General features: G+C 37.7%; 1 protein-coding gene and 1 long non-coding RNA gene across 3 annotated transcripts in view; one reads left to right on the top strand and one right to left on the bottom strand.

Annotated features, from left to right (window-relative positions):
* Positions 1 to 7,823, bottom strand: part of phrf1 (PHD and ring finger domains 1) — a 26,036-nt gene extending 18,213 nt beyond the window's left edge. Inside the window, exons 1-10 of one of the 2 annotated variants that reach the window (XM_015375725.1) lie at positions 7,747 to 7,823; positions 5,375 to 5,516; positions 5,143 to 5,265; positions 4,850 to 5,046; positions 3,309 to 3,392; positions 3,077 to 3,210; positions 2,581 to 2,672; positions 1,676 to 1,854; positions 1,293 to 1,425; positions 1,021 to 1,142 (exon numbers count right to left, since the gene is read on the bottom strand). In XM_015375725.1, coding sequence (XP_015231211.1) covers positions 1,021 to 1,142; positions 1,293 to 1,425; positions 1,676 to 1,854; positions 2,581 to 2,672; positions 3,077 to 3,210; positions 3,309 to 3,392; positions 4,850 to 5,046; positions 5,143 to 5,265; positions 5,375 to 5,462 — 1,152 coding nt within the window. In that variant the 5' untranslated portion in view covers positions 5,463 to 5,516; positions 7,747 to 7,823. The remainder of the gene's footprint in view (positions 1 to 1,020; positions 1,143 to 1,292; positions 1,426 to 1,675; positions 1,855 to 2,580; positions 2,673 to 3,076; positions 3,211 to 3,308; positions 3,393 to 4,849; positions 5,047 to 5,142; positions 5,266 to 5,374; positions 5,517 to 7,746) is intronic. The other variant, XM_015375727.1, reaches the window with a different exon arrangement.
* Positions 7,824 to 11,063: 3,240 nt separating this feature from the next.
* LOC107085420 lies at positions 11,064 to 12,796 on the top strand. The gene is made up of 3 exons (XR_001481261.1): positions 11,064 to 11,380; positions 11,843 to 11,892; positions 12,048 to 12,796. It is a non-coding gene; the product is annotated as an uncharacterized LOC107085420 (long non-coding RNA).
* The last annotated feature ends 2,205 nt before the right edge of the window (positions 12,797 to 15,001 follow it).

Here is a 15,001-nt window from a genome sequence, read left to right as displayed (position 1 = left end):
TGCCCATCTCACAGCGGATGTGAAAAACATGGTGAAACAAATGAACGCTGTGCTTGCTGTTATTCCGGGAGGTCTGACAAAGGAACTTCAACCGCTCGACATCGGTGTGAACCTGCCGTTCAAAGTAATGAGTGGAAGTTGATCTGACTAGTTCTATACTGTCTCTCTGCATCACCTGCCTGACCAAAACCAACTCTGGCCTTCTCAGCATCTAATCATAACCACCGATATTAAACATATATAATTCTCAAAGTCTGAACACTAACACAATATAAATGTATATAAGGAATTAGAAAGCAAATGCAGCCAGTATTGACTGACATAAATGTTAACAGATAAAGCAGATTAAAGGTCTATGAATGGCAGCGTAACCTCCAAAAGGGTTCATTTTGGGCACTGGCTGCATCCTGCACCATCCCGCTCTGCTCCATCCAAATCTTTCTACTTTCTCTCCATCATAGTGGCCATTTTAACTCACTCCTTTTTTTTTCCATTGTCATATTTGGAGGGGCCGTTCCCATCTCCCTTCAGTGCAGCAATGCAGCTGCATTTTACGAGGTAAAGAAAAAGAACAAACACTTTAACAATCAGAAGATTTGGTTTATGAACCAGGCCCAGTTTTTTCTTCCTGAACCTCCACAGGCCACCCTGCCCTTCTTTAATTGTTCTCCGCTCTTCATCTGCCAATGGGAGTGCATGATTTTATCTACTTGCAAGGAAAAACGACTCAGCAGAAATCCGTGCTTGTGATAATGCAAAGCCCATATTTTCCTTCAGTTTTGACATTTCATGAAAGAGAGAGTACAGTAGACGAGCGGCCAAGTAGGGACAGAAATGATTCGAGGGAGGTTCATACATGTAAAAACATCACTAGTAAATATCTATGTGATTTTCCTGGGGGTTCTCACTGCACCACCCTCCCTTCCATTATTTAGGTTTAATGGGAGTGGAAAACACTGCTAACTCTGATTCATGAATGAAGAAAAACAATTATTCAAAAGTCGATATGGATGCACTTACAACTTTTCTCCTGGATTTACTTCTCCTTGCTCGTCGCTTCCTTCTTTTGACTCCTGTGCTTTCTGACTGACTATTTTTCCCCTTTGCAGATGTCTTCTTTCTTCTCACCTTTCTTCTTTTACCTGTTTAAACAAAAAATGTTTATTATCACCTATAGGAACTGGAGGCAAAAAACAACAAAAAAACAGTAATATAGCCTTTCTTCTTTAATATTTGCCTATTTTAATTCTGCATTCATCTCCTGTGCTTTAAGAGAAATTAAATTCTCTTACCAGGTTTGCGTCTGCGACTTGACGGGGCCCGAGGGGTGATATCCCGTACGTACACGGCCGTATTGAGCCCAGCAACCACAGCATTAATAGTTTCATCCAACCAAGTTGACTGCATCAGATACGTTGGAGCCAACTAGAAAAGAAATGCTTGTATTACTCTGACATGACCTTTCACAGAAAGATGCTCAGAAACACTTGAAGAACACACACTAAATGAGAAATGTTTTCACTATAACATTATCCAAACACACACCTTTTTAAGCTGTTATTACCAGTTAGTATCATCAACATGAAAGCACGGCATTTCCATTAAAACCAAACACTGCAGAAATGCTTTGCGTGAGTATTAGAAAATTTGCCAAGACAAAAGCATCATGCCAAACCTGTGACGTGCGTGCCTGGGTTATTCGATGTCGGTTGACATTGGCTCGGACCCTCTCACTCTGCTGAGTACGTGCGATAGCTCGGGTTGGACCAACGGTGCGAGTTTGAGACCGACTGGTGGCCGGCAGGGGAGTAGAAGACAGGCTTTCTGTGTCGCTAATCTCCTCAGGTGAGCCTCCTTAAGAAAAAATATTTACAGGGACAGATAAGCCTTCTTTATTTATTTATTTTTTTAAACACAGGGAGGCTAATAAAAAAAATATGGAAAACTAAAAAAAAAAAAAAAGAAAAATGAATCTCTAATCAAAATACAATACAAATAACATATTATATGACTCTCTCCGGGTACTCTGGCTTCCTCCCACAGTCCAAAAACATGACCGTTAGGTTAATTGGTTTCTCTAAATTCTCCTTAGGTGTGTGTGCGTGAATGGTTGTTTGTCCTGTTTGTCTCTGTGTTGCCCTGCGATGGACTGGCGACCTGTCCAGGGTGTACCCTGCCTCTCGCCCATTGACAGCTGGAGATAGGCACTAGCACCCCTCTGGACCCCACTTGGGAGTAAGCGTGTTAGAAATGGATGGATGGATATTATTTGACGTCATAGATACTGCCAAGGTTCCCAAAAGAATAGGCCCAGAGCAACAAAGATCCTCAACAAATTTCCAAACAGCCCTCATCTCTTCATGCCAGACACACCTAAAATCTCAATTATGTCTTTCATTGGACCTTGATATAAAGCAGCTGTAAATTAAGAGTTTAAGTTCTGAAAGTAGTTATAAGAAATGTGCCTTTGAGCTGTTTCTGGAAATTATTAAAAACTAAGGAAGGTGTATGCATTTTCAATAACTGCTATAATTCCTTCTCGCAAACCTGTGGCCTTGGAAGAGTAACTTAAAGACTTACTTAAATGCCGGTTGTTTGTTTCACACTCAGGACAAAACCATTCTTCTACAGGAACAGCATCGAGAGGCGGTGTGAGACACTCCATGTGGTACCTAGGACACAATTAAAATTTTTTGATGAAACATTTATAGCTTAGCTTTTTGAATGACCTAATGAAAAATATTATCTGTAACCCACACAACTGAGGCCTTGCTATGATCGGCACTGTTTAGTCTTTTAGAAAGAGTGGGCCACCAGAGCGCGACTCTCCAAGGCCACATTCTTATTTCGATTGTTTTAAAGAGATTTTTTTAAACTTTGTGCAGAAACAGTATACCCAATGGGTGACCTATTCTGTAAACTGCTCATATATCTGCAAGTGATGATTAAGTGCTTGTGAGGTGAAAAATCACAGATCTCCTGTTTGTTAACCCTTCCACATTAGCTTTTATTCAGTTAAAAATATGCTTAGAACATTTTCGACAACTTTATTTGACAAAAATCTCATCCATCTCACCCTGCATCGCAGCCATCACAGAGCAAGAGCTGGTCCTCGCGGTCGCTACCCCCACACACCTCACAGTTGGTTTGCTCCAGGTCCAAGTTTACCGTTTCCTCCTGACCTTGTTTCACAGGCTTTTGCACTGTGACCTGAATGCCACAATTCATAGAAATAGCAAACATGTTAAACAAGAGAAAAACAAGTTTTTTTCACTACTCAAAGTTTATTCAAAAGAGGTCACACTCACAATTTTCTTTACTTTTCCTCCATAAGATTTCCTTAGGTATATGTTGTCAAAGACAATGCGGTCCACAGGACACGAGTTTGCATTCTAGATGGATGAGTGAGAAAGATACTTGTTTGTTTCTAGGGGCCCTGTCACACCTTTCCGATTTAGACAGCGTATGCCCGACGTCCCAGAAACTTCTAAAAAAAATGGCATACGCTGAACTTACTGAATTTTTTACATTTTGGGCGTATGCATAGCGTATTCATAACGTGTCCAGAGAGTGTAATGACGAAGCATCAGTTAAAGCTGTTCCCCTCAGCGGCATCGCGGAACAGCGATGCACCTGGAGGTTCCCGGTCTGCATAAAAACCGCCCGCCCCCCCAAAAAAAGAATAAATAAAAAGAAAAAGACCGAAAGAAGGTTAGCAGTCGCAGGAGATTCAGCGTTATGTCTGCTAGGAAGCTTGTTGGGCGTGGGAGTGAACGCAGGGAGGATCCATCACACTCACCTTCTCGCTCACCCTAGGATGGGGATGCAGTCTGGAGAAGAACTGACACTTTTCTCTAGTGAACCCCCTTTCAACCCAAACACTGCCAATACGCCGTTATACAGTAGCTGTATGTAAGAAACACGTTCAGTGGTCTTTTGGAACAAGTCAGATACTTTGATATGCATTGGAGATAAGTTCTTCATAAGTTATGCACAAGTTACTCATAGATTTTGGATAAGCTAGACACCGTTGTCACGCACCTCAAAAAAATCCTGATTACGCGTCGGACGGTCGCAAACCCGCGCAGACCTCAAGCGGAAGTGCACAGACAAAAAGCAGCTGTGATTGGTCCTTGGTATGCCTTTTCGGCTGTCTGTGTGGTCGTCCTTCTCTATTCGGTGCTGGTGCGTGCCATTTTTAAAATACGTGGAACAATGGACAACTACCACGAAAGGTAAATCGAGGAGGTGCGCTCAAAACCTGTTCCTCTTTGATGTCTAGCAACTCTAGATCCATCTCCGTGACCATGATATCTTGCAGACGTTCCATTGTTTTGGAAGATAAACAACCCCGCCAGCGCCTCCTAAGTTCTTGTGAGTTCTCAAATAGGCTCCCCCTTGCGCTTTGGCGGGAAACTGCTGTGCTTCAATAGAAATTCCAGACCGACGGTGCAGAAGCATAACTAACCAGCAAAACTGGTTTGCCCCCAGACCCAAGCGTCATTTAATGTGTGCGGTTGCAGAAGTCTAATCTGCCCTTTAACGAATGTCAACGATCAAACAACCTACCTGTAACTTATGCCCCACGTATAGCATACGATGGCATACGTCGGGATATTTTAAGCAGGCTCAAAATTACTTGCCGCACTTGCCGTATATCGATGTGTGCCAGCGTGCTCGTAACTTATACAAAACGTACCAATAACTTATCCAACATATGCCAGCATTTTTGCCAGATTTTTCGTATGTCAGGCATATGCTTGTGTAAATTTTCAAGGTGTGACAGGGGCTTTAAACAAGAACTAGAAAGAATATTTCATCATAGATAAAACGACTAAGTCAGACTCACCTTAGTCCATTCTAGGATGCAGTCGAAACAGAAGTAGTGCTCACAGTTCTCCGGTGTTGCAACAGGCTGACTACTAAATGAGTTCAGACAAATTGGACACTTTTCTCTGTCCTCATCTGAGCTCATCTCTGCAAAGTCAGCAGAACTTCCCCCAAAGGCCCCCATCGCCTGCTTACCATCTTCCATCTCATCATTATCTGTAAAAAAAATAACATATTTTTTACTACATACACAACAGGTTTTTATACTGTGTTATAAAGCTAATCCACATCTACATATATGGTGGCAGTCACCATCTTCCTCATCAGTATCTTCATCCTCCTCATCATCTTCTCTATTTGCATTGTTTTCTTCTTCTTCATCACCACTTTCAGAGTCTCCCTCTTCTGACTCTTCCTCTTGATCATCAGAGTCATCTATATGAAAAAAAACAACATTAAATTAACTAAAGCTAGTTTTAAAACTCAAGGAAAGTTGGGGGAAAAAAATATGTAAAAGAAATAAGTTCAAACTCATTAAAATGACCTGAGATGGCCCACAATGCCGATCTTTTTCCTTTACTGTGAGATGAACCTCGGAAAACTTGCTCATCCTGGCTGTCGTCTTCATCCATGGCTGACCATCGAAAAAACAGCACCCAAACGCCTTTTACAGCAAATGTCTAAAACTGAAAGAAATCAGATAAACTTAGATTCAATGTAAAGCACTTTGAATTAAGAAATATATGCAAATATTCATATATATTCTCTGCTGATTTTAAATGTCTACATTGATGGTAATTTAAGCTGTACAGGCAAGTAATGTAAGGTAAGTGGGAGTCAAAGAGCATTTCCAGAGCCTTATCACCCGCACTGATTTAGCAGTGAGCCCCATCATGTGGATGATAACAATAAAAACAATTATAAAGAGGTTATCAGGATACTGAGGTCTTCAGTTATCAAACAAAAATAAATAACTTGCTGAACATTGTAAAAATCAGGCTCTGTATCAATCAACATGTGACCTCACGTACTTTGAATAAAAAAAACAATTCACATGGTTGTTAACTTGGATCACTTTGATGGCTCAGTCCTTATTTAATGAAAACTCTCTTCTTTGGTCCTACTCAGAAATTCAATAGTTTATTACTAACAACTACAAAGAAGTAACAATCTAATCAAGTCACAACTTTACCCTCAGATTAGATCAGATTTCTGACATAATAACGTTACACAGAAGTCACATCAAAATCAGCTCAAATAATAAACCAAAATAACCGCAAATTATTTAAACACTAAGAATTACTTGCATTGAGCAAACAGGCATTGTATATTTCATAGTTCAAATGTAAAAATATATTGAAGCCCAACAATTACTATATTAAATTCTTCATTAAGTTAATAAAAGGATTTAATATTGCCATTTGCTTGAGTAACAAAAAGCAAGTCTGTACAAGTACAAGATAAGTAGCAGTTATTAATGTATTTTTTTTACTGTTATTATCAAGTTACTTCTTCGATTTAAACAGTAGATGTCTTTATCTGGGTTAAAAATTCTATTTTTCTGTTTCAAATAAATAATCTCTATATCTTTAGATTAGACTTTATTTTAATGCATGAAGACAATGACATTACTAGCAACACCTGCTCGCACCCGGTCTCAGACGCCCACTTGATGCAGTGCAGTTTATAGGAGAACAATAGCCAAACTAATTTAGGCTTAGACTTGGACTCAACTTTATTTATCCCTTGGGATTACTCCTTCAGGGAAATATTGGTTCCAGTGGCTTATATAGAGTACAAAGAGTTAAAGCAAGATGCCATTAAAGATAAAAATACAACAGACAAGAGCATAAGAAAAATTTTAATGTCCTGGAATATGCTTCTTTAGAGATGAAAATAACTGCACAGTAAAGAGCTAAGGAAAGATTACACAGTAGTTGACTTGTATTATTGCACTTGCACTGCAGGGATGCATTTACCATATAAATGAGTAAAAAAAAAAAAGACATACTACAAAGTAGTTGACATTTGTTTTTGCACAGTGAGAGAGAAGAATAACACTCCCTCCTAGACATGGTATTGATCACTGTCACCAAAATAGCAGGGAAGTTTACTGACTAACCAGTTTTAATTACATTTAAAATCTAGAACAAGCACTGTTACAAATATATAAACAAATGAATAATACACAATAAGACCCAACAATATAACACTTAACCTTATGTGCATTTTGACTTGCTAAATATATAGTTTTGACATTTCAATTAATCTATTAAATCTTCATTTTTATTTGTCTCATAAATGATGCACATTTAATCATTTTTTAACTCAGATTTAAAGTCTGTATTTCAACACACCCATTCATGAATAACATTTTCTATCAGTCCCAACCATAAAAGCAATTAAATTCAGGTTTATGTTAAACTAGGCAGCTCCATTTGAACCTCCATTCCATTATCACCAGCTGTTAAAATGCTTTTTGTCACTTTGTGTATTGCATTTAACTAATGTTATTCAACGTGTAAGAGCTAACCAACAACAGCGTTACACAATGCGAATGCTACATTTGTAAACAAAGAAATTAATTCAGGATCAAATCGTTATTTCAGCAGTTTTTTACATAAAATAAACATACGGCAAAGATCTGCAAATGTATGCTTATTATATATGTCATGACAATAAAATGCCAGTGTTTTAAAATTGTATTTTTTTAACAAATGACGCTAGCTAGTCGTGTTAGCTCCATGGTAGCATGCCAGCTAGCCTCGGAGTTGCTAAAATTAGCAAACCTCTAGCCTGCTTCGATTCTAAGCGAAAACCAGTCAGTGTGTTGAACGCTTTACGCAACAATAAGCAGCTTTTTTTTTTTACACAAACGTAGAGCTACACAGAAGCATTTAAATATTTAAAACCTACCCTGTTCAACAGTGAAGGGTATGTTCGGAAAGGTTTGAAGTCTCCACTGTTGGTGACTGACACCACCGGCTGGCTGAGGACGGAAATTACCGAGTGAACTTCGACATATGAAACTCTTAAAGACACAGTACACCTTGGAGCCGTAAAGCTCCTCCTGCGTTTGATCTAAATAAAGATAGGGCCTCGCGTTAAAAGTTTTAAAAGAGTGGTATTTGAAAAGTATATAGCCGTGCTTAGAATATATTTTGCTATTCATTATTTTTGGAACAGAGGTCTTGAACGTTTTCCACGCCAAGTAACCCCAAGACGTATAGGATTATATATATATATATATATATATATATATATATATATATATATATATATTTATATATATATATATATATATATCGCAAGGGCGTAGGTTTGACACTATTGATCTGATGTCATTGGTCCTATGCAAAAATATGCATGCTCGTTTTTTTATGCTTGACGTGAAAATCAGGGTGTATTTTGTTTAAAGAGCAAAGCAGCATTTCCTGCTACATTTGTAAAAATTTCATAAGCACTCCACCCACTAGATGCTGTTTATCAACGTTTGGAGCATCATCGGCTCTGATGAATGAGGAATAAGGACTTTTTTCCACTTTGAAAAGGTTTGCATTTGAAATTACCTGCGACTGAGACAGAAAGTAAATCTGTGCCTATTTAAGAAAATATAGTCTAAATATGTCTGTTATATGTCTGTTATATGTGGAAATAATGGATTCAAAGGACACCAAATAAATCTATTGTATTTACATGAGCACTGGAACTGACACTGAGCATTTTGAATATTAATTTCACTCTACAAGTTATCTAGGGTGTAGTTACTCTATTTAACCCATGTCATATATTTTATCTTGCTCTGAAACAATTAATCTGAATAATCGATTATTGGAATGTCAAAAAATGTAGTACCTGTAATCGATTAATTGTTAACTGATTATAGAGACTCTAAAACATGTCTTTAACTCACAGGGCCACCCACTTAGAGCAGGAATTATACTAAAATTGTAAAAAATATATATATAAACAAAAAATGTTTTCGTCTCTCAATATTCTCCATCCAGAACTCCTCTACTGCTGCAACAAAGCTGTATTGTAAATTATAAACAGGTTATTCACATCTAATTGTTGGTAGAGACAAGTAGGTCGGTCCAGAATTTTGGTAGGGACATGTACCTATGGTCACTATGCAAACCTACGCCCATGATATATGAAAATGTGTTACATCAAACTGGTCCTATAGTATAAAAACAAAGTCTAATCAACCAAAACTTTTGCGACCCCAGACAATACCTCCGTGGACTCCAAAGGGGTTGCGGACCCCTTGCCGAGGACCTCCATTTTAGAGGGTAAATGCAAAAAAAAGAGGAATCAAGATGATCCAAGAATATTTATCATCAATAAAATCAACAATAAAATCAAAACTTACCCATCTTTAGCAGTCTATGAGAGCCCCCCTTTATGTGAAATTATTATATATATATATATGTATATTTTTTAACAATTTGACTCAAATTTGCATTGAATCAGGTGCATATTTGTGAGTGACATGTAGCCTAGTAAACTAGCCCCAGCTGCCAGCGGCCAAAATCATTTCTGCCTGCAATTTCTCTCTAGCTTCAATCAATGCCCTAGGGCCCTAAATCTGGCGGGCCAATCACAACGCAGAGATGTGTTTTGAATGGCTGGATGCAAAGCGGGCGGGGTTTTGAGGGCGTCACGACAAAGTTGCGCGATGCCGGAGAAAGCACAACAAGGAAGATGGCAACAACTATAGAACAGTAGCATGCACTGCGGCAGCAGCAGCTTTCAATAGAGCGCTCCATTGAAAGTTGAAAGTTTTCTTTCTGTTGCTGTTGTTTAATAAAAGTATGTTTTAAGATAATATTGCCTGAGCTACACAAAGAATCACAAAACAGTTTAGATATTAAATATGTGCATAGTATGATTTAATCCTTATGAGTTGGTTTAAGTGTGTTTTTAAATGTTTTTGAGTTTTGTTTGTGTGTTTGTGACTATATCAGCTAATAAATTTAAATAAGAATTAACCAATTTGGATTTTACATTAGCATGTAAAATCTTTAGGAAGTAAGAGATAAAAATGTTTTAAAATGATGAGGCATACCAGAAATTAACTAAACTGTGCTGCAAAGAAAACACAAACCACATCAGTGGCAAATGTACCAATAAAAATTTGTAAGTAGCTTTTGAAATATATTTCGTTTAGTATGTGATATATAGTATATACGGTATTTTGTTTATATTCCATGCACCTTTTTCTTCCTTTGGCACCTTCTTCTTCTCTTTGTTGACTATTTTAGCTGATTTAATGAGCACATTTCCCCACAATAAGACAAAATAAAGTCAATCAATCAATTTATTGAAATATGGTTTATTTTGGTTTCATTTCTGAAGATTTCAACACCCTAAGCTAACCAAATAATACAAAAAACAGATGACATGAGCCCTTTGACTTAATTTGAGATCCGTTGAATATGTCGCCCCCTAGTGGCCTACATGAATGACAGAATAAACTGTTACATAATAGGCATGCAAGTCCGGTTCGCCGTGAGGTCAAGTAATCCAGTGCGGTATGAATTAATACTACTACCACTACTACTACTACTAATAATAAAAATAAACAAGTCCAGATGTCTTATTTTTAACAGAATCCGTACAATTTAATTTATTTTAGTCATCACATGGGCCAGAGTTTTTAGTTTATAAAAATATATTTAAACAACGTTTAATTTGGTGTTTTTACTTTTCCATTATGTTTAAATGTAAATTATCCAAATTTCACTTAATTTTTCTTATACACGTATAATGTTGAGTTGATGATGTAAATAATTGAGTGTTCCCTCCTCGTCATCATCATCATCAGATCAGACTGTCATGCAGCATCCTTGGTACGTGCACAGCCACACTCCGCTCATGGCAACACAGTACACAAAGTAAGCCGAGTTCAACCACTCCACACCGGAGGGGTCGGAGCGCGCGCAGTCAAAACGGCTTTAAACCCACGCAAACCAGATTCATGTGGCGACCGCCGTGTTCCAGGATGTCTGTTTAAGGGAAAGGAACCTTAATCACACAGATGTGCATCACAATTGCGAAGCGAGGCAGGAAACTGTTAAGAAGGTAATGGTTCATTCCTGATGTACGACGTGCAGAAACGAACGCACCGCACCCCAACTACAATTCGGACATCGACAGAACATGCTGTCCTTGAACGCCCCACCCACATAGCTGCGGATACGTCATTTCTTACCGAAAGGCGGGACGATTGACTCCGGGGTGAGGTGTGATTGGCTGAACGGAACGTCGGTTTGTTCGTCATTTGCATAAGCAGGTCGGGTTGAGGATGCAGGGGAGTGGGCAGTACAGGGGGAATGTAAGTGAACTGAACTTCTGCGGCGGTATCGGCTTAAGAATAAATCTAAAGGCGCCAGACTTTAATCCTGCGCTGAGATTTTTGAGAATCAGTGAAAGAAAAAAATATATATATATTTTCATTTTTGTTTGATTTAGAATTTGGATATATCAGGACGTATCAGTTGGAACTGAACTTTTTTACACTATAAATATTCTAAAGAGAACTTGACTGGTAAGTATCTGTACATTTCTCAACATATATATATAGCCTATATGTTATATCTATATATATCTATATAGATATATATATCTATATATATATGATCTATATATACTTTTAAACAGAACAGATTAATTATTGTATTATATGTCAATTTGTTACATGTGTATTAATGTGGTGTTTAACCTAACAACTTGTGATAATGAAACTTTCTCTTTATCAATGAAAAAACAACATGATTAGAATCATATTCATTATATAGAATGATCCATACATCCTGAACAGGAAGTCAGGTCTGATTTCACTTTTGCTGATTTCTCTATTAGAGTGTTATGGCAATAGAATATATATATATAAAAAAAAAACGATCTACATTTTTTTGGTTATTATTAATTTCTTATAAAATATGTATATATATCCTGATTGTTTAATTTGATTCATTGAATGATAACAGTATTTGTTTCTCCTCTACAGAGTGTGTGGGCCTGCACGCTGTCACTATAACCTATGAGATCTAAAAGCAGGTAAGCCACTGACTAACGCACATTGTGCCAGTTGCCAGTTCCACTGTGCGTGTGACAGCGGCTAACCTGGTTTTGGGAAAACCGCTCACTCCACCTCTTCTTCAGACCAGCCTCAGCCGGATAAGGCTGACACCTATATGTACATGCTGTTCTAGATCATGTCCTGGGAAAGGCCTGCTCCACTCTAAAGCCCTCCCAGTGGTCTCTGCTTGTACTGAAGCCAACTTCCTACTCTTTTGAGATACCTTATTTAGGACCCAGGGGGCTTTTGCTTGCCTCCCCAGTTGACCTTACCATCACTTGAGGCTGCTGGTGAGTTCTTTTTCTGTTTCAGTTTCACAATTTTGGTTGTGATCAGTTTTCCTGTCAATGATGAAAAATTTGAGGTTTCTTTTTTTAGGCCACCTGGAAGTTAATGTTACATCAGTAGCAGTTTTGGATAAAAGAGATATTGCTTCCTGTCCAGAACACTGAAAGTTATTTATCAGTTGCTATCTAATATCTAACTAGTGCCTTAAGTGGTATTTAAACTGGCTATTTCATTGTTGCAGAGTTTCTCTACTTTAAGAGGATTTAAAACAAGGATGTGAGGGCGACAAAAGGTGTAGGCCCATTTGCTGAGGCCTTCAGACATCCTGGTTGCAGGATCAAGATGTTTTATCCTTCTATACTGTTTTCCAGTCTGAACTCTCCAAATAGATATAAAATGTAACCGAATATTTATTTTTAAAAGTCCGAAAATGGTTCTATGTTGTTGAAATCTAAATCTAAACCCTTTTATAATTATCATTTGATATAATGCCTAAACGTATTCATATTGTTGGGTTTTTTTTCTGACTTTTGCATAAATTTAAAGAATATTTGCCTCTTGTAGTCTTTTCAATGTGTATTTGTATGTGCATAATGTAAGAATTAAAGTTATGAATCAAATCACCTGTTGCATCATCTGCCGCTCATTTTGTCGTCACGTCGCGCATGTCTTCACAGAATTTAACATTTTTTTAAATTCCCACTTCAGTTGTACACGATGAGTCATTGTGACAGAGGAATAAGAACAAGAGCACATCCGTCAGGCTCTTTAACATGAGCTTCCTGTCATCAACATCCTACTATGGGACGTGCAGATGTTCACCCTCCTCCTCAAGGAGAGGATTGTTTATCCAGATGCTCATTTTGATCAGTTTTCATCTAAAAAAAGATAACACATAAAGCCATGCATAATTCCCATAATAGCGAGCCCTGAAAAAAAAAAAACAGCTTTATAATCTGATAACATCTCATTCTGGGGTTGGAGACTTCTGGGTTTAGTTTCAGTGTGAAATGTTTCTTACATACATAAAATAAAATCTAAAATTATGGAATTAATTCCAAAGCAGCCCTCAGATTTAAAAATTGGAATAAAACAGAAAGTGGGATACAAAAAAAACCCCATTTACATTGAGACAAGAATGCCTGTTATAACTCCCCGTGTCCACAAGAGGGCGCCAATGTTCCATTAGTGTTTGGTCTTGTCCAGACAGAAGAGACAAAACAAGGATTGGAAGCTTATCTAACCCTTGCAAATCCAGACAGTTGTAAACCTCCTCATAATCATCCAGATCTGCATAGTTAACAGTGTTATCACAGCTTTTGGGTTTTTATGCTTGCAAAGTAGAAATAGAGAACAACAAACATTAAAAAAAAGAGAAATAACATGGAAACATGATGTACCTGCCTGAGTGGTTAGAGGAGGGTATTTTTAGAAAACCACAGGGTATTAGATCGGGGTCAGTCAGAGCACATAGGGAGGTCTACGTCACTCAGTGTGACAGACAGCAGCGTTGGTCTCTAGGGTAAACAAACAGAGCAATGGGGTGGAGGACACAAGTGGTGCACTGGACCTAAGTGGCTGTGTATTTATCTTACATGATGACGATTTATGATCCCTGAGGATAAACTGTCACAGCCCAGAGTTATTTATCTTTCAGTGTTTCAAGGAGAGAGAACTCTCATTAATGTTCTTGGTTTGTTCATACCATTCTTCAGAAACTATTAATCTTAAATATAAAACCGCCCGAGGCGCCTCATAGAATTATCATACCTATTGATGTTTTTTTTTTTTTTTTTTTTTTTTTTGCACCATTACCAGAAAAATACTGTTTTTAATATTGTTAACAATTAAAGACATTTGCATCTACAGCTGCATGTCTTTTGGGGGGTTTGTCTCTGCACTGAAAATATTGTCCATTCGTCTTTGCAGAAAGTTCAAGTCAGAACTAACTTTCAGTTTCAGAATATCAAGTCCTGCGGTCCTCCTGGAAGCTTAACCTCTGACATATAGTTAAGTCTTTTGCAGATTTCCCACAGCTCTTCATCCAAGATTGCCCTGCGTGCAGCAATATGCAAATCACAATTATTTTGGCCTAAAAGTTCAACTTTAGAATCACCTGAGGAGAGTTCATTTTTCCTAACGCTGGTTGTGTCCTCTATGTGGCTTATTGGAAACTTTGAAAGGGAAGTAAGATGGCTTTTCTTCAAACTTGATTCTCTGTTGACTACTCTTCCATAGAAGACAAAATTCTCCTTTTAAAATCATGGATCTCAAAGCCCCTTCAGTTTTACCAGGGGGCCTTCAGTCTGCTGCTGAGTCACAGTAAACAAGATTGAATGCAATTTAATGTTTTCTTTGGGGAAAAAAATACATCAAAATACAATTTATTTGCTATTTTGAGTGACAGAACATACAAAAAAAGTTCAAGCAGTGTGAATACTTTTTTAGGATTCTCCTCGGAGCCCTTTGGTGATGCTGATGTGTTTCCTTTATTTTTGTTTAACTATCATCTGTTCAATAAGAGCAACAGCTGGGATCTTTGCCTCACTTCCTTCTGCATCAACAATGCACCTCAAGAGATTTCCATCAGTTACATATTAATGCCTAGAAATCATTATAAGAAACCATGAACCCATTAAACAGCAAGTGCAATCAAAAGTATACATACTTCATACTCTTAAATATATGTTTATTATACATTTATATGCAGTATTTTACTTTTTAATAAATGCACACTTGCATGTTAGTATATCCAAAAATTCTAGCTGCATATTTTTAAAAGCTTTTATTATAATCCTA

This window comes from Cyprinodon variegatus, unplaced genomic scaffold, assembly GCF_000732505.1.
Source record: "Cyprinodon variegatus isolate N-32 unplaced genomic scaffold, C_variegatus-1.0 Scaffold124, whole genome shotgun sequence".
NCBI lineage: Eukaryota > Metazoa > Chordata > Actinopteri > Cyprinodontiformes > Cyprinodontidae > Cyprinodon > Cyprinodon variegatus.
This window is presented reverse-complemented; position numbering and strand designations above follow the sequence as displayed.